Below are 20811 nucleotides of genomic sequence, written 5' to 3' on the forward strand. Positions count from 1 at the left end.
TTATTATTAATATTCCCAACAATAACAATTTAAACAATAAAAGTTACAGAATTTAACATGGCGTATTTCCATTTAACATTTCATTGTTTTGTAAATGATTATTAGACATAACAGAACAGATCAGCTGCAAAACTCACACAAATTCATCTCCAGCAAGACGGCCAACAGTGTTGCTTGATAGCGATTGCTGTAGATAGCATGTAATGCTAATGCCAGCTTATCAATGGATCTCCGGTGAATACCGTTTATCTTTATGATTACAATCAAAGAAAATGCTGTTTCTGCTGCAATGAAGTAACGTCTCACCCTGGGGGGCTTCTATATTGTCTATATTTCTTGCCTTATATTTGTGTGTAAGCATTTCTACAGTAGATCCCATAAAAATGTCATTTTTAATAATTATTTTTATTGTTATATTTATGATTTTTAGAAAAGATTTTTTTTTATTTAGATTTCTTTCACACTTTCAAAGACAATTTGAAGTTTCTCAAAAACTTACACATGAAATCGCTTCCATTGAAATGTACATTTCTTACCGCATACATGCATCTGAAGGTGTATTGGAAATGTGAGATATGTGAGTCAATGCGAATGTGCACTACTGTATAAAATAAATGACAGGAAACAATCATTTCTAGTGCCATATCACTTTTATCATATATTATGGATTTTATAAATGAGGGAAATCAAATGAGGTGTTATTCCGCAGACGTCAACACCAACTCCTCTTTTCTAAACCACATTCCCCCCCAACCCCCACATTCTTCGCTCACCCCCCCCTTGCAGTGAGTTTTCAACCAACGAACCACAGGTACATCATGACATTACTGTGTATGCACAGTTCATTATTATAAAATAACTGCAATATTACTTATTATACCTACCCACAATAGTAACAGTAGTAATTACAATAATCACATCGTTCACAAACAGCATATTCTCTCAGAGGTGAAGTGTTCTGAGTGTCCTTTAATTAGATCTAAAATTATTTATTTCATTCATCAATTATTTGCTTATCTGCTTCTCAGTGCTGCTTAAAGTTTGACTGACAGCAAAGATTTCCCAGAGTTCTCTGCGCTGAGTCCATCGCAAAAGGATAAGTCCAAGTTCCAGTTTAAACGCTATGGTGAAGTTTTTTTTTTTTTCGTTTTTTGTTTTTTTTTTAAAACTCAAAATTAAGACAGACGCACGACACTCACACGCACGCACCCACTTTCACTCACTGTACCCCTGGATAAAAGTTTGATTGAAAGGACCAAAGTGTAAATGTAAAATAAAACAAATAAAAACATGAATTGTAACACCTGACAAAATGTGCAGAGGCCCCAAACATCTTCCAGACCAGCAGGGGGAGCCAAAGGGAAGAAGTCTTTTGTTCAGTGGCATTGCTGACTCTTTGTTTGTGTGTGTGTGTGTTTATATTTGAGGAGGTACATCTTTATGTCTTTTTTAAAACCTGTTTTGTCTTTTCTTCCTCGTATTTACTTGACTTGCTCACTTTATCAGTCTTATTTCTCAACATCACTGCATTTAACAATGACAGATGAAAAAGCAGGGAGGAAATATATTCCTGTCTTCACTGAACATGTGTGAGACATTCCTGGCCTGCACAGCTTTGCTTTGGGCTGAATATCTAGTTATTTATGATGCATCTGTGAAGTGACCTGAGGTATGAGAAATGCTCTGTAAAACTCAGGGCTAATATACTTTTGAAACTTTCATTAGTTTTTATTTTGTTTTTTATTTTAGTTTTTGTTTAGTTTTGGTAAGTTTTAAGCATGCATTAACAGTTTTAGTTTATTTTCAGTTTTAGCTTTTATTTTCTTTGTTTCTTTTGCTACTGTAGCAAAATATCATTAGCTATTATTAGCTATATATGATCCACCACCCAAATAATACCTGCTCTGTGGTGGTCCTGTGGGGGTCCTGACCACTGAACATCAGGGTAAAAGCAGGCTAACAAAGTATGCAGAGAAACAGATGGACTACAGTCTGTAACTGTAGAACTACAAAATGCACCTATATGGTAAATGGAGCTGATAAAATGGACAATGAGTGTAGAAATTAGGTGTTTTTAATGTTATGGCCGACTAGTGTGTGTGTTTATGTATGTGTATGTATGTACGTATATAGAACTAAACTGCAAAAAAGAGCCTATTTTGAATTTACTGTTTTTGTGATGTCTTGAAAACATATTTACATATTCACCTCAGCCTGGACTGTGCATACACCAATGAGCTAAAACATTAATAACCACTTGCCTAATATGCTGTTGGTCCTCTGCGTGCTGCACAAACAGCTCCAACCTGCCGAGGCATGAACTCTTTAAGACCTCTGTGACAGCTTATTTAAATAATTGTAAGGGATGAAGAGAGGTTAAAATGGTCATTTAAAAATGAATTAGGACTGCTTTTGTGTCCCACTTGTATAAGCCCTTTAAATATTTTCTCTCTGTAACTTTAGTTTGCTTTGCAGTGGACATTATAATTTATATTCTTTTAAAAATTACAGTTAAATAGTGGTTTTATTTAACATTTTTTCACTGCTTGTTTTAGTTTTCAGAATATTTTTTTTTTTATTTATTATAACCCAAGATGTAGATGCAGATCATAGTTAAAGGTTAGGTTTAGGGTTTTAGGGTTAAACTGGGCAAATGTGTTAGATAACAATGTAGCAGCGTGTTTCCCAAAAACAAGAATGTGAAGAATGGACATCCTTGGGAAGATTGTTCTTGGCGAATTATCTAACAAGAACAAACTTGCAAGAACATGTAAATGGAGAATGAGAATGGAGAACATTTAGCAGCAGAAATGTAAAACGAAACACTTTTGTACATTATACAAATGCAGTCTGATGGGACTGTTTATTCTCAAATGTGTTTTTCTATGAAAAATATGATTTTTGTTTGTTTTTTTTTTTTCCAAAAAGCAGATTTAGGTGCAACATATACCTAAAATTAGAGAATCTGAACACAGTTGTGGGTCTGAATAGCATCCTTCATGACCACGATGCTGTTGCAATAAATGATGATATATGATATATGATATTATAAATTATGGCTTGCAGTTCATTCCCGTTGGCAAGTCACCAACAAATGCATAATCTATATTCTGAGGTGAACCAAGAACATTCATGGATCTTTTGAATTTTATCTGTACTTGTACACTGGGACTTGGGCAGTGGAAGCAAATCTGAATGCGTTTTGGGAAACATTCTCTGTGTCTGGGGTTTGGGCCAGAATTTGTACAGTAGCCTAATGCAGCCTTCACCATCTTCTCACTATAGGTAGCTCACAGTTCAGAGCTGTGCAGACCAGTGGAGTCCTTTAACCTTAGAAGTCGCAGTTATCGCCAGCGATAACAAAGCACTGTGTAATTTTATATGAACTATTTCTCTCATAGCTCACTGAAAACTGTGGGAAGTGCCGATTCTGAACTTTCAATCAATACCACATTTGTGTTCGCGGTAGAAGATTTTATTGTAATGAATGATGTAATTACGTTAATTACATTTCAACACTAATAACTCGGCTTCTAAGGGGTTAAATCTCCTCCTCCTGCTTTTTCAGTCTTTTCTCATTTCATTCTCTCTTTCCCAAAACTACTGCTTTGAACCTTCCTGAGATCAGTTATTCCTCCCTCTGTGTGTGTGTGTGTGTGTGTGTGTGTGTGTGTGTGTGTGTGTGTCAGTGTGGTGTGCTGGGCTCCGTGTCCGGCGGCTCTGTCTCTGGGATGGTGTCCAGGGGGCCATGGGGTCGCGGGTGGGGAGGGAGCAGGGGCGAGGCAGGGGAGGTGGATGCTCCATTCTTGGCCAGGCCGCACGAGTGAGCCGCACATTGGATCTGCCTCAGAGTGTCCACTGCCTCGCCTTTAGCATGCTTCAGCAAGTCCGCCTGACCCTGAGAGAGGGAGAGAGAGAGAGATGAAATATTAGCCATCTGGATATACATTAGCAGAGAAACTGTGTTGATATCAGTACCCCACTTGTGTTGTGAAGAAGAGGTAGATATTTTATTATGATTTGAATTTGAAGAATAATTATTGTTGGATGCATAGTCTTATATAGTCTAATAACAATAACCAAGATTTAAGGGTTGATTACAAAAGTCAAGTTAGCTTTACAGGGGAAATCCTTAGCATTATGTCAAAGGGAGAGATGTCAGAGTTCCTACTAGGCCAGGGGTGTCTAATCTTATCCACAAAGGGCCGGTGTGGAGGTTTTCACGCGAAACAAGCTAAAGCACACCTGATTCTACTTGTTTAATCAGTTGGTCTTAGTCTTCAAGCATTTCATTGGGTGACCTCCTGCTTTGTTGGAGTGAAAACCTGCAGCCACACCGGCCCTCTGTGGATAAGATGGGACACCCCTGTACTAGGCGGTGATTATCACTGAGCTGCAGTGACACCTCCCGCCTGCAGGGGTAACTGTGATACAACACATCGCTCAGCCTGTTTAGACTGCAACACTGCAGACAGCAGCACAGCTGTAGTGCAGCAGCAGTGACTTACAATCCTCCTCCATGCCCTTCATAAATCCTCCGCTCTCTTTGGGAGCACTCCAGAGATGGAGGGATGCTGGAAGGCAGCGGAAGGAGGAAGCAATCAGGGCAGACGGGCTTGGGTGTGTGGGTGTGTGCGTGGATGCGGGTGCCAGAAATAGGAGGCGTCAGTGGGTTTGTGAGCATGTATGCAAGTTATTAAGTGAGTGAGTGAATATGATTGTGTGTGTGAGTAAATCAGTAAGTATGTCCTTGAGAGTGGCATTGAGGCTGGGACTAATTAATGGAGGCGCCTTAAATCCTGACCACACGTACACAAAGCACATGGACACGTACACTCCTTCAGCTCTCTCGGCAATGATACTGGGCCTCTATCCTCCTCGGCTCTAGAAAGCATCTGAAAAGTGGGGCTTGGACACAATAAACTTTAGTGAAGAGGCTGCAAATGCAGCTGGTACAAAAAGTGAGAAGGAAACGCACAGGAGGGTCACAGTCCCAGGCCCAGTCTTGTGGTGTATTAAAGTTTTTTTGTTATACATTTTGTTATACATGTGTTATACATTATGAAATCACTGCTGTCGGAACAAAACCTTGTATCTGCAAAATTATAACTTTACAGGAGAAGGAAAAAACATGGAACCAATGGAACCAGAATTTTTCAAAGTCATTCTGGGCTGTTTATTTTGCTCCATTCATTGTGAAATTTACACACAATGTAAGGTATTTTCAAAATATGTCCAAAACTGAAAAAGGATAAAAATGGAGATATGAGGTTTCGTTCCGACAGCGGTGTATGCAGCGCTGTGTGTGCATGTGCTGTGATTGTATTTAGACTGCCTATCTTTGTTTATTCTTATATAGTCATGTCTGTCACACCTGTCACTTGTCATGTATAAACTGGGCCTAATCTTGGCATCAGTCCAACTATAAAACTGTGTCAGTCCATTGTTTTACAGGCTGGCTAGGTGTCTGGTACCTGCATGCAAGAAATAAACTAATTCTCCAGACATACGGCTAGCTCCTTGGTTTGTGACAGGTTTGAATTCTTTAGTTGTTTAAAGACTGACCAATTGATTAAACAAGTAGAATTAGGTGTGCTTCTGCTGATACTGATACCGATTTCAGGGGCCAAGAAAATTCGATAAACGATCTCCAAAATAATTTTATATTTATATTCCAGATTTCAATCCATACTCTAATATTCTGGTTAAACAATACTGAGTGATATTTTCAGTTCTCAATTATCTCATTTTTTATAATCATTTAAACAGTAACTCACAGTCTTAAATAATAAGTTGTAGTATAGGTGCAGATAATCTTGTGGTATGAGATAAACTTTGGCGTGATCAGTGGCTGATATTGTCAAACATCATTGATTTTTACGACTGACAAAGTTAATGAGTCCTGTGGTGTGAGAGGTCAGTGACATAACTGAATGAGTGCTTCATGCAATGGCTAATGGGAGAGCTAGGAGAGAGGACAAAAGGTGACGGTGCATGTACGCAGGGTGATGGGGGAGTTGGGTGATGAATACTGACAAAAGCGAGTGTGCTTATATGACTGAAGTGCAACCAAAAGAACCAAAAGAATGATATCTGCATTTTCCAACCCCACACACATCCACAATTAGCATTTTTGCTATGCTTCTGTGTGCATAAAGGACCAAACAGGTTCAGTCCAGCTTTAGATTGGTTTGTGTCACGTGATAATGGTGAAATGTGGGATTCTGGATGCTAATTGTAGCCAAAATTCATTATGTGTGTAGTGACTTCTCTCAGGTCTTAATGAATTAACGTCGCTAAAGTTGACTAAGTAGCTAAAGGAAAAAGCCAAAAGGCAGAAAAAGGGAACCAGCAGGAGATATATCTTAAATATCTTCTTTTTACTAGGCTCCACAGAAAGGTTGCAGTTGAACCCCATGGGGTCGAGGAGAGATGTGTGTGCCGGGCCTTGCAGGACACCGCCTGTCAGACTGTACGCTCAAATAGAGAACTGCTGTTGCGTATGAGTCACTTTAGTGTGACTAGCTGTATTACACAGCTTTTTAAAGGTAAACACGTCAGAAATAAAATTTAATATTATAACTGACACTATTGGCAATTTGTTGCTCTGCTAGTTTGACCAAATGAAGCTGCTGTCGACCTTTCTGATTTTAAAACTGCTGGTTGTTTGTATGGAGGCTATTCAGGTGTGATTCAATGACGTGAGGAACTGCTCGATATTTTGTCATTTTCACCAAGTGCAAAAAGTTAGTGTTGGATTTTAAATTACTCAACCATACAGCACTTCAGGCACTAGATGACTAAGTACGCAGGATAGTAATGTAGAAGTACAAAGAGTACAGGGTCAGAACGTCCCTGCTTCCTCTAGACCTGATCCAGAACATGCAGGCGATGGGAGCGCAGCCCCGCCTGAGTCTTATTTATTCTTTATTACATACAGCTGTAATAGAGAGCAGAGAAGACAAGAGCAGAAAAAAAGAGAACAGGAGAGAAGATAAAAGGAAAAGAGGAAAGCAGAAGAGAAGGAAAAAGAAAAGGAAATTTGAGAAATTAGAAGAGTATAAGGAGAGAAAAGGAGAAGAGTGAAAGAGAAGAGAAACGAAAAGGAGCAGAAAATAGAGCAAAAGAGTAAATAAGAACAAAAAAGAGAAGCAGAGAAAAAAGAGGGGAGAAGAGAAGCAGAGAGAAGAGAAAAAAGGAGAAAACAAGCAGAGATAAGAGAAGAGAGTGAAAGATAAGAGAAAGGAAGAGAAGAAAGGAGAAGAGAAAAAAGGAGAAAACAAGCAGAGAGAAGAGAATGAAAGATAAGAGAAAGGAAGAGAAGAAAGGAGAAGAGAAGCAGAGAGAAGAGTGAGAAGAAATGAGAATACAAGCTGAGAGAAGGAAAAGAGAAGCAGAAATAACAAGAGAGTAAAAGATGAAAAGAGGAGAAAAAATTACAAGAGAAGAAAAATTAGAAAATTGAGAATAGAAGAAAAGAGAAGGAAAAGGAAGAGAAAACTAGTGAGAGGAGTAAAAAAGTAGAGACAAGAAAAAAGTAAAAGAGAAGCATAAACTGAGAAGAGAACCTGAGAGAAGAAAAGAACAGAAGCAGAGAGAAGAGAATAAAAAAGAAAAGAAGAAGAGAGAAAATGAGAAGAAAAAAATGAGACAAGAACAAGAGAGAAGTGAAAGGAGAACAGAAGCAGGGAGAAGAGAATAAAAGAGAAAAGCAAAGTAGAAGAGAAGGGAGTAAAGGAGAAGAGAAGAGAGAACAGGAGAACAGAAGTGTAGACTCTCCTGTAACAGGATCAGCTGCTGCACCTGCATTAGCTGTAATGTATGCGCAGTGCAGTGACAGTCTAAAATCCTGACCTGTAGTCTGGCTGCTGCAGCATATAGCTGAGCGTTTACAGCCGTGCAGAGGTTCCTTGACCTAAATAGACATGTCTTCTGATATGAATAAATTATATATTTTAAAACAGATGAATTATGCATGTGGGCGTGACTCACACAGCCTTTTAGACTGAGGGGAGAGGAGGGGCTAGAGACGTACTGGACCTCCGTCACAGAGACAGAGACTTCAACACACACACACACATACACACAAACTGTGGCGGAAAAGATATGACTTACTGGAATAAACAGAGTAAACATGAGTCTGTGCTGTGACATCATTTACACAAAGCGCCTCTGGAGAAAAGTCCTGGAACGGTCAGAGTGGTCATACATGTGTTCTTCAACAGCTACAAACAACTGGAGTGTTTTTTCAAGAACATCAACGTTACCTTAGAAACTGAGTTCAATAGCTCACAACACAATGAAAAGGAATGGAAGAATGTGTAAGGGGTGTGTGTGTGTATTTGTTTGTGTGCTCATAATTTTTTAAAGGTTATACACACACACACACACACACACACACACACAGTACTGTGCAAAAGTCTAATATGCTAATATGATAATATGCTGCATCTAAGCATATTATCTCAGTTTTTCTTGACAGTAAGGCCCAATCCCATTTCACCCCTTGCCCCTACCACTTAGCCCTTAGTTCTCTTTTTTGCACGTTCACATCTAGGGTTAGAGTGTCCCAATTTTTGTTGAGATAGAGGGGTAGGGCGAAGTGTTAGGGCTACATGGCCTTCCAAACAGAGGTTTTTCAGAGGCACACTCCAAACAGAGTGTTATGAGAAAAAAAAGAAAAACCGGCAAGATGGCTGCGCGAGCAACCAAAGAAACCCACAAATGTAAGTATTTTCTCTGTTAAAAAAATCACGATAACCATTGTATTATCATGTCGTTTCAATGTATTATGGTCATTTTCTTCATAACAAGCATAAAAAAATCGCTAATAGCATGCTCTCGGTAGCTAGCTAGCTAGCTAACTTTCCCGTTCCACCTTAAATAGTCCAGCAGTATTGACACCTGAAGTGCCAGAATGTAGCTAACTGCTGCACCATTTAAGGTGGAACAGGAAAATTCAAACAAGAAGCTGGTGAATAGCTGACTTCAGCGTCATATCACTGAAGAATCAGCGGTGGGCGATAATAAATATTTGTCTTATACCCCCTCTTTGAAAGCATATGATGCCCTAAATGTAACTAAAGCCCAGCAGTGAGGTCCCTTCTCTGCTATCACTGAAGACAGACTGGGTTGCCTACAGAGCACCGCTAGTGGCCTGTTAATGAAGCAATGTTTGTTTTTTTTTATTTGAGGGTTGTCCCATTTCGTAGGCCAAGGGGTTAGGGTAACTCCGTTCCAAGGGGTTAGGGTGACACTCGAAAACAAGGGGTAGGGGTAAAAAGAAGAAGTGGGATTGGGCCTAAGTGTGCTTGTGCACCACACATCATTAACTTAAATGCAACTAAACATAAATACAGTAAAAAGTAACAAACATTTCTTATTTTTGAAACAGTAGTTAATATCTTGTGAGCTAGTTTGAACAAACTTTGTTGCAATCCTCAGTGACCCCTGCCATTGCCTGGATTTGTCCAATTATATCACCAGCACTCCTGATGTGATTTAATTAAATATTTATTAACCAAACTACCACAGGGAGAAGTCTGGAAATGGTAAAATGGACATAATGACATTAATAACATCACTGATAATTGCATTAATATTGTTATTTATTTATAATATATCCCTGCAATGGACTGGTGACCTGTCCAGGGTGTATCCTGCCTTCTGCCCTGTGACTGCTGGGATAGGCTCCAGCTCCCCCCTTCATGAAATTTACACACAGTGTAAATGACAACAGACATTTTCAAAATTATTCAAAAACTAAAAAACGACAAAAATGGAGATACAAGGTTTTGTTCCGACAGCAGCGATACATAAAATACATTGTATTACAATGTATTAGGACATATAGAATATGTTACTACAAAGTAAGTATACTGGCTGCCTTAAAATTGTTTTGTTTGTTTGATACTCAAACTTATCTTTGGTGTTTTGAACTAATGAAGGCAGGCGGGTTATTGACTTCAACTTTACATTTTGTTTTTATTACAGTGCGACGCAACCTGAAGTGACACACAGGACCAATATCACAACCAGAACTAGACCCGGCCATGAGAACCACCCACCATAGACTGAATATAACTCATTTCTAATGACTGAATATAGCATTTTAGCATTTCTAATGACGTTGTGGTGACAATGACAGCATCATCAGATCATCAATAAAACAAACAAACAAACAAAAAAAGTCTAATATAATTTTATATCAGCTGTAACAAATGAGTAAATGGATTCACCAATGAATGTTTTTTAGTCTGAATAAACTTCACATAATGTTCTCATCAACACCAAGTGACTCCAGCATGCCAGATTAAAAACTGTTATAAAAGTAGGGATAAAGATCAGAGTGTGGGGTGAATGTAGGCCCAATCTGTTAAAGGTGGGAGATGGCCTAATGAGAAATATTTGAGAAACAATGTCCGAATTTGACCAAACACGACCTGAACAGGGTGCTATGGATGGTCGGTCAGTCAGGACAAACATGGCATTTTCCATCATTACTGTTCAGATCTTCTCTCTGTATTACTGGTGAATTTTTCTGGTTTAAATATCAGATGTATTCACTGTGAAGTACATGGGTGCGCTCTGAATCATACTGCTAAATAGATACAAAATAAAATCAATCCATACTCTGTCTCTCTCTTTGGGATGCAATCCAGGAACTTGGTGGCTCAGTCAAAGCCAGCTGAGCTGCCAGTTAAATAGGTATCATATTAGATACCCTGCAAAGTGTGGAGGATAGGTGAAGGTAGAACACACACATTCTTCCTATGTGTGTTGATGTGAGACAAAGACAGGGCCAGTCACACCCACAGAGAGAGAGAGAGAGATGTAGAGCTAAGAGTTGGAGTAAAAGTGAGAGATAAAGCTCATAGCCTCTTAGTTTTCTTTAGAGCTTAAGTCTCAATGCCTCTGATTAAATTACGGCTTCATTAAGATATCAATCTGTCTCCCTCATACGCCACATCACTGCGCTGTAGCTCACTGCACCAGCGTGCAAGCTCCAGCTCCATTAACCCCATCTTAGCCAACATCTTACTGCTGATACATTCAGAATGTGTGTCTCTGTCCCGTTTGGCTCATTAAACTCATTAAAGTCTGCCCCCAGAGCATTAGGTGTGTGTGTGTATGCATGTCCACTCTCGCTACAGTAAAACAGATCAGCGTGTGGAACTGGAGCTTTGTGTTCTGATTTTTGATTTGATCCATAAAATGAACAATAAAAGAGCACTAACGTGTGAAGTGTATTCCTTTGTTTGCTTGTTCAAAATGGTAGCTTGTGACACAAAATTAAAAAAAAAAAATTTCAGCTGTTAGATTTTTCTTCATGTATCAAAATAAATGTGACAGCAGCTCCGATATTAAAAGAGAAGGTTAGATTAAAAGACAGAAATAGATGCTTTGCACGTCAGTGTTAAAAGGCGTCACTGATATTTTTTGAGGTTTTTTCATTTTTAACTTGCCAAGCAAACATACAGATAGACATATGTGATATCACTTCCATGAACACAGATACATATAGTATGACCTCCCCCATTCCGCCTACAGCAGTTTAGCTTGCTTATTCATGTGGATGTGATAGGGAGTGTTGTTACTGCAGATGGTTTGAGAAATGGTCACATAAATGAAGGTGCAAATGTTTAAGATTAAAAAGAACAACTATAAAATTAGCAGAGTTAAGCAGGTAAGACTGCAGAGTTATTACCTGCAGAGTTAAGCAGGTAATAGTTAATACTACAGTAAAATCACTCACTTCATGTTTAATATGCCCATAATGTGACATTTTGGACTGATGTGTTTCTTGGCCTCCTTTTTTTCCAAGTTTAATACTGTGTTTAATACTGACTCATGATCAAATCTGATCGACGTGCCTGATGATTAGTCTCCCACTTACTTTAATAATCTGTACTAAAACCCCTTTGTCACTGAGATGTGTATAGTGGTATACATTCTGAATTGATATCGTTCGCAGAGTGCAGCAGGTAAAGCAGAATGTTTACACAAAAATTCTGGTGTGAGTGCATTTTTGTCGGTGCTTCTGGTGACATGCTGCTCACAGTAAGTGGCAGATAGTAGACCTGAAGCATTAAAAGTTGCTCACATTTCATTTCTGAAAATGCACCTCATTTCTGCAGGTTGTGGATGATGCCCATTTATGACGCTCACTTAAGAATACAAAAAACAGGAATCAAAGAATCAGAACTAGATTGGGCTGATACTCAAACATTAAAATAAGCCTGGATCATCTCCTATCCCACTCTTCTTGATCGCATCAGGACATCTCTAAGTAAAACGTAGAATATGGGCCCTTTAAAGTGAATAAGACGGACAGAACTCACTAAACTTGACAAGTAAACAATACAACAGTGTTCTGAGATCTGCTCAAGCAGAGATATCCAGCCTCAAATAAATAAATAAATACAAACATACAAGCATAAATAAATAAATAAATTCTTTCATTTTGGACAACTTGCATACTCGTCCTGCTATGCAGAATTAGAACAGTGTTTAAAAACCAAGACTGAAGCCCCCAGCCATCGCATTTTTAATTGCAGAACTGTAATTAAAAAATAAATAAAAACTCCCAGATTTGGGACCTCCTGGGAAAGAAGCTTTATGATGGACACTGGTGCAATTCTAATTATTTTGAGATAAAAAAAGAGAAAAAAGGAAACACTGGCCAAGAATTATTTACTATGTGTGCATAAATTAGCAGAAGAAAAAGGGAGACAGGTTTAAGGAAAGCGAGGAGAAAACTGACGTGTGTATCCTGGACTCATGTGCGTTGCTGTGACCACAAATAAAGACGTGTAATGATGTAGTTAGCAATCAGCAGCGATTAATTAGTGTGGTGTTAGTGATGAGAAGGAGGCAGGCCGCGGTGCCCTGGAGCATCATCACTGATTAATTCCCACTCTTGTGGTGTGTTGTGCGGTTGTGTTCTGCTGCTGTTGGGAAGCTGCCAAGACGTGGTGAAGCTGAAGCTAAACTGTAGCATGGAAAGTGGTTAATGCATCAGGAGGTAGACACTAATGAACTGTTAATATGCCATGCATGGTCACAAACTCTATTCAGCGCGTGCATTTCAGGGCAGGAGCTTGATTCGTGCCTAGTGGTTCTAGGTAGACCACACACATATGCACTGTGAAGGTGCGTCTACACCGTCAGAAAAAAGGGCACTGAACAGAAACGTTCGTTCACTAGGGTACGAATAATGTAAACGTGCAATCAAAGGTACAATAGTCTTAAGGGCAAACTGTGTACCATAAAGCTCCACTATGTACGTTTTTTTTGTTAAAATTGAAAGAAGTAGTGTCAGTTGGTCAAGAGAAAAAACATGCTAAAACATGGTGTGTATGTGTGTATGTGCTGAAAAAAACTGAAATAGTCACTTAAAGAGTCAGGGATGTTGGGTCGGACTTTTTTGGACCACTTCATAGATCTTTACATATTAGTGTCACACACAGGCTCAAAAAAGGTCCTAGTCGATGTTTAGGTCTCAAAATCAACATTATACTGATTAAAATTTTATGACAACAGTAGATAATTCAATTACATCATCAGAAGATATGTCCTTCATCAAGTTTCGACTGAGTTCTCCTTGAATACTCTTTCAACACGCCCACAATCATCAGATTCATCTGGTTTGGGAAAGGCTCCAAAGCACAACCCATGTTGCAAAATGTTTTTCTGCACATTGCGTGCAATTACACATTTCTACCAGAGAGGTCTCCAAATCCCCAAAACTTACATTGTGCAGCTTTTCACTTTCCAAGGGGAAAGCTGCATATCTAAGTATTTTCATAACCAGCCAAAAATAGAAAAACAAAATAAAAAGGCTGGAGTCAAGACAGTGTGTATGGAATCAATGCAACTTACATTCTGTGCAAAAAATATGAAAACAGCATCAGTGCACTACCTTTTCATGTTGCTCACATATTCAAACATATTTGTACTTCTACCTTTGGAGGTACTGGTATGTCCCTCTGTATGACTGCAGCTCACTGTTGCACAGTAGGGGTAACAGCTCCATAGAGCTGGTCCCCACAAAGAGTTAAGTACGTGCATAAACACACACACTGTACACACACACTGTACACACTCACCTTGAGAACAGTAATGTTCCAGGCGTAACTCTCCATGGCTTTCTGCAGCTTTCGGCCCTTTAGCCCCTCTTTAGCTCCGATGCGGTGCAGGTCCTCATGAAAGTCCAACCCTGAAGAAACAACAGCCATCAGCATTACTCAACTTCATAATCATAATAACTTTACTGAAGTAGTTCATGTATAAGTATGAAGCTAAATCATTCTTAATTATTTTATGTACCTAAAACTGTAAAACAATGAAAATAAAACAGAGTATATCACAAAAGAATATAAATTTAAGGATGTTGCTTTGTTAGTTTGTTTAATAAAAAGAAAAAAAAAGCAACAAATACATTTCAATTATATAAATAAAAACAATTACAAAAATCTAAATAATGGTAAAAAGGGACAAATGCGTATGATTTCAGTAGTTTTTTATTATGGTAGATGTCTTTAACAGGTAAAGAGTACAGAATCTGGGTATTCTCACTCAGCTGTAGACTGATTAAGACTATGTTTGAGTTTCATTCAATTCACTAATATTTAATATTATTATTACAGTCCCCATTATCACCATACTGATCATTTCAGATGTCCTGCAGTAGTGAAGCTCTTGTCAAACACAAAAATGGGTATGAAAATCTGTGTATCTAGATTGTACATGTAGTATAGTTAATCCATTCATGTCTGACAAACCTGTTCTAACTGGTTTTAAGTGATGACATTTTGTGCAGTACATATTTATAGTATAGTATAGCACACCTCAAATAAATATTTAATACCTGTCTGAATTACATGTACAGTCATACCTTTATTCACAATCTACCTATCCTATTTTTATTATTCTGATTCTAATGGTGTGCAAAAGTAAGTAGACATATTATTATTATAATTCTAATAATTATAAATTCAATGAAAATCACTGTTTAGACCAATGGGTTCAATTGATCTGAAACTTTTCTTCAGATTTGTGCTCAGAGAACATTGTTTTTCAGATATGCACAATTTATGAGTTAACATTATCAGCAAAAATCCTATTGTGTGCAAAGTGGTGGTATTTCAAATGTTCATCTGTATACAGTGCAGGACCAAGAAAGTGAATAAAACATCAGTCTGCTCCAAGCAGAAATAACATATCGGCTTATCTAGACCAGTTAGAACAACATGGAACATACACAGGCCTAACGTAGGCATAATATAATGGAACAGTACGTTTGGAGTGCTATTAGATCTGGCAGTTATATCTGTACTGATAAGGACACATCAACACACAGGCTGTGGAATTTCACTGTTTTAAAATGATGAAATTGCTCTAACATATAGTGCCTAAATAGCCCATAATACCTTACTGAGGTTGTTATGATCAAGTCCAAATGCGGTCAGCGTTACACGTTATCAACAGTTCACAAACTCCCGGTATAAAATGCATACAGTAAACATGCTACACGACTAAGTAGTTTATCACATCATGATGCGGAATATGAACAACATCAGAGTACACAGAGAAGTACAGAGGATATTCAGAGCTACTGACCACTAATAAAAACTGTCTGTGATTACTGAACAAATCTGTAGCCTAAGCACAAATATACCTTCCTTGTAATATGATTGAATGAAAGCACGGAAGATGAGCTGTTGATCCCAAACCCCTTTGAGAGTTTAGAGGTTAGACTTTAATAATAAGCTAGTGAGCTACACAGAACAAAAACACAACAGAGATTTCAAAAGCATGTTTCTGATCTGGACCAGTTAAGGGTGAATGTTTTCAGATGCATTATTGTACTGAGCAAAATATTATGTTCCCTAAACATTTTTATTTTTGACACTGTCCAAAAATAACAAATATCTCCAAAATAACAGATTTACAGGAGAATGCAAAATGTTACCAGCTTTTAATGCAAGTGAATGTAATAAACCTGTATCTCAAGTAACTCTGAAGCACTCATCATATAGTTTTCACAGAATGTAAAGGACAGCTCCTGCATTCGAATAATGCAGAAAAATAAAAATTGAAAAAATGGAGATTTTTTGGACAGTGTTCCAAAACATGTTTTGTTTGGATAATATTTTGCTTTACAATGCCTCTACATCCTAAATGTATTTTAAAAACACATTTTAGTCCAAAAATATCTCACGCATCAGACACTGCACTCCATTTCATCTAATAGCTTTCTGTAAGGCAGCTCTTAGAGGTATTAAACACTTCAGACGTCTGGTTCCTATCACCACCACTATGAACAGTTCTGGCTCTGTAAGTTTCTTCAGAGCAGAGCATTTCACATCAAACCACTCTGAATGACTGTGTTTATATCTTACCCATTTAATTTTGCAGAAATGTTGATAATCTGGTGAAATTCCCCTTTAGCTTGTAACATACTAGCTACTTAATTTTACACTGTACTACTTCAGCCACATCCATTGCTGACAGGTGTATAAAATCAAGTACATAGCCATGCAGTCTCCATAGACAGTTGGCAGTAGAATGGGTCGTACTGAAGAGCTAAGTGACTAAACACGGCACTGTCATAACATGCCATATGCCACTTTGACACGTCGGTTTGTGAAATTTTGCCCAGTTAGATCTGCCCCAGTCAACTGTAAGTGCTATTATTGTAAAATGGAAGCGTCTAGGAGCAACAACAGCTCAACCACGAACAGCAGGCCACACAAACTCACAGAGTGGGGCTGCCGAGTGCTGAAGCATGTTCTGTTGTACCACTCACTGCAGACTTCCAAACTGTCTATGGAAGCAACATCAGCACAAAAACTGTGCATTGGGACCTTCATGAATGGGTTTCCACTGAGCAGCTGCACACAAGCCTAAGATCACTATGCACAATACCATGTGCTGGCTGGAGTGGTGTAAATAATATGCTTCCAACAGTTTGGGGAAGACCCTTTCCTGTTCCAGCATGACTGTGCCCCTGTGCTCAAAGTGAGGTCCATAAAGACATGGTATGATGTAGAGGAACTCCAGTGGCCTACACAGAGCCCTGACCTCAACCTCACTGAACACTTTTGGGATGAACTGGAACATCAATTGTGAGCCAGGCCCTCTCATCCAACAACATGCCTGACCTCATAAATGCTCTTTTCACTGAATGGGCACAAATTCCCACAGACAGACTCCAAAATTTTGTGGAAAGCCTTCCCAGAAGAGTGGAGGCTGTTATGGCTGCAAAGGGCAGGGGGCAACTCTATATTAATAATCGAATGTCCACCAAGGTCAATTAGATGTGATGGTGAGGTGTCCTCAGATTTTTGGCCATATAGTGTATATATGTGTATGAACAGTTTCTATAGCACCTCTGTGTAATGAGGATGTATACATGACACCACATGAGAGCTGTGATGAAATAAAGTGCTGTGAGTCTGTGGATAACGATGAGTGGATGGATGGTCAAGTGAACGGATAGATTGATGGACTGTGGTCTCAAAAGATAAAAGCTTTGACATTTTATATATTTTTTTTAAGGCTGGCCTAAAAAAAGACAAAAACACTTTGTCTGCACTGACACAGCAAGAGTAATTGCAAAAGTGTGTTCAGGAAAGGAACCGCCAACTCAACTTCCATGGAAATCTCTCTCGCATATTGAGCAGCATCAGTGGGCAAAATATTTAAAAAAAAATCTATCTGCGTCTAAATACACTGTGGATATCAATGATTCATTCAGGCCTGTGTTTTTAAAAGGACTGCAAGCTCCCTGATGGCTTCCAGAGTAAAATCTGTTTCTGGTTTGCTGTCGATGGTTTTTTCCATTGTTGTTTAGCTGGCGTGCAGAAAAACAAAGCAAATTCAGCAGATCGTGTGCTCTCCCTTTCAGTTCTGCATAAAGCCAGCCCTGAGGCTTCCTCAGAAACGCAGAGCTTTTATTCTGAAACAAAAATGTCCTATGCTTTATTAACTTTCTCTCTGTTTGTTTAAGATATGTCCCTGGACTGTGGTCCATTCAGCCAGTTCCACACTAAACTCATGAATATATGAATATGAATTTTTATTTACAGACATAAGTGCCCTCTGTTAATGAACTCTACCATTCAGAGTCTGGAATCACTTATTAGATACCATAACACTTGTGGACTTTATGCAGACTTGTGGACATAGAATGAATTAACATTATAAACTAAAACTAATAATACCATGTTTTTTACCTGTATTGGGAAGTATAAGACATTATTAAATGATATAATTATACATTTGGAAGATTTTTTTTGTCTAGTTATGTACTTCAATATTTGATCTCCACTTTAAAAGAAAAGATCTTTCTTTCTTGTAGATCATTCGATTATAAATTTAAATATTATACCTTAATTTTTACTATAAATGAAATATTATTATTATGGAATCATCTACAGATGTGTTCACTGTTCTGGACACATTTATTACATGTTTACACACATGATTTACCAGCAATTACCAGAAAACAGAAAAAGAAAGATAGACAGAGATAGATAGAGAGAGAGAGAGAGAGAGAGAGAGAGAGAGAGTGTAACTGTAGACATTGCTCTCTGAGTGCCAGAGCTAAAGGTGCCAAAATGCTTCTCTTGTCTCAGCACCTGCCACAGACTCACAGCTGAGCCCACACCCACACGGGCAACCTTTTACTCAGAAAAACTGATTCAGAGGCCAACGGTGAGGCATAAATACCAGCCTGTGTGGCCTTTGACACAAAAGAATAGAGACATTTATTGCTTTGGCTTTGATTCATGCAGCCATTTTCACACATACCAACCTTCCAGCACCACACACACCTGATTCAGCTGAGCCAAACGCTCTGCATCTGCTTTTAAAGGGCTCGGATCACTTAAACTAAACTGTCCCTCCTTTCTTTTAAAGTAAAAGACTCTGTAGTACGTAAACTCCCCAGTCCATACAGTTCATACGTGGAAACAAAGCTGGAAAAACAGCCTGTTCTGAATTCACTGTTGTACATATATCCACCTATTCAGTCTACAGTGCTTTAGCTCCACCCATTCACAGTGTAGTGTTTTTGACCCAGACTGATTTTTGAATGAGGCACAATACATGGCAGCCAATCAGAACAGAGGTCATTTACATAGTTCTAAGGGATAAAGAGTGGTCATGTAGAAATGATTTATGACTGTTTTTAGTACATAAACTTACATTAACCTTATAAGTGGGGAAAAAAATTCCTTTAATGAGAAGCATTAGGCTCAACCTGGGGAAAGATGACTAATCCTAACAGCTAAGTTAATGCAGTCAAATAAAAAGGGTATATGCATGTGCTTAATTAACATCAATCTGACATTTAATTGAAGTGTAAAACAGACAAAAGCACAAAGAAGATGACAGATTTGACTGTTGAGAACACAGCAAAAGCAATCAGACAAGACTAAAACATCTTCAGTGAGCCAGCGCAGTCAAAACTACTATAGCTCTGTTCATCACACAATCAACAACAACAAAAACGAAAGGCAAAAAACAAAAAAAAAACTGGTATTTTTTCTTACAGAAACCCAATACTCCACCCAGCAAGGAAAATTTTACATGTACAGCTTTGGCAACATGGGTCTTTTACCATGTCATGTCAATAAAGAATATCTCATTTGGTTTGATTTGAAAGAGAAAGACAGAGAGAGAGAAGAGAAAGGACAAAGAAAGAGCAAGAGTGAAAGAGAAAAACAGTGAAAGGATAAAGAAAGAAGAAAGAGAAAGATAGAGGTAGAGAGAGAGACAGGGAGAGGTAGAGAGAGGGAAAGAGAAAGTACAGAGAAAGAGAGAAAGACTTATATTTATATATTATTTTATAGAGATGCGTGAGAGAGAGAGAAAGAAAGAAATAGGGACAGGGAGAAAGAAAAGAGAAAAAGAAAGGAATATATTATGTTATGCTATTTTATTTTGTAGAGATGTACAAAACCTCCTATCTCCAAAATGGTAACTTTACAGGAGAAGGAAAAAAACTACTGTACTTTTAATGTAAGTCAATGGAACCATATATTTTTCCAAGTAATTTTGGGTCATTTCTTCATTTCTTTTGGTCCATTCATCATGAAATGTAGATATAATACAAAAGCCAACAGCATTTTTAAAATATGTCAAAAACAGAAAAATGATCCACTCAGACCACAAAATACACACTAACACACCACCACCACGTCAGCGTTACAGCAGTGCTGAGAATGATCCACCACCCAAATAGTACCTGCTCTGTGAGGGTCCATGGGGGTCCTGACCACTGAAGAACAGGGTAAAAGGGGGATAATAAAGTATGCAGAGAAACAGATGGACTACAGTCTGTAATTGTAGAACTATAATGTGCACCTATATAGTAAGTGGAGCTGATCAAATGGGTAGAAACAAGGAGGTGGTCATAATGTTATGCCTGATTGGTGTACATATATATATATATATATATATATATATATATATATAGAGAGAGAGAGAGAGAGAGAGAGGAATGTCTGTGTAGTTTAATAAGTTTGCTCTTTTCTATCAGACCTCACAGGTGAAGAAGTCTGCTGTACCCAATCAGCCTGTCAGAGCTCTCACTGAACGAGTGTGCTTGTTTGTGTGTAAGTGTGTGTGCACCCGCATTTATGTTTGTGACGCTGTTTAATGACAGATAATGCTGCTGAGTGACAGGTTACACGGTTTCCATGGAAACGGCCATGTGGAAAGAAAAAAAATCTATTCAAAACAGACACCTGATTGGCTGTGTTGATGCGACACATTCAAGTGTAGACATCAGAGGTGCTATAA

General features: G+C 38.4%; 1 protein-coding gene across 1 annotated transcript in view; it reads right to left on the minus strand.

Moving 5' to 3' along the window:
* Window positions 1-2106: 2106 nt before the first annotated feature.
* The window catches only part of si:ch211-210g13.5 (inactive phospholipase C-like protein 2), a 117557-nt gene continuing 98852 nt past the window's right edge, over window positions 2107-20811 (minus strand). The window contains exons 5-6 of the mRNA XM_036589558.1: window positions 14109-14218; window positions 2107-3898 (exon numbers count right to left, since the gene is read on the minus strand). Of these exons, the coding sequence (XP_036445451.1) occupies window positions 3686-3898; window positions 14109-14218 (323 nt within the window). The 3' untranslated portion in view covers window positions 2107-3685. The remainder of the gene's footprint in view (window positions 3899-14108; window positions 14219-20811) is intronic.

The sequence above is a fragment of the Colossoma macropomum genome, unplaced genomic scaffold (assembly GCF_904425465.1).
Source record: "Colossoma macropomum unplaced genomic scaffold, Colossoma_macropomum, whole genome shotgun sequence".
Taxonomy (NCBI): domain Eukaryota; kingdom Metazoa; phylum Chordata; class Actinopteri; order Characiformes; family Serrasalmidae; genus Colossoma; species Colossoma macropomum.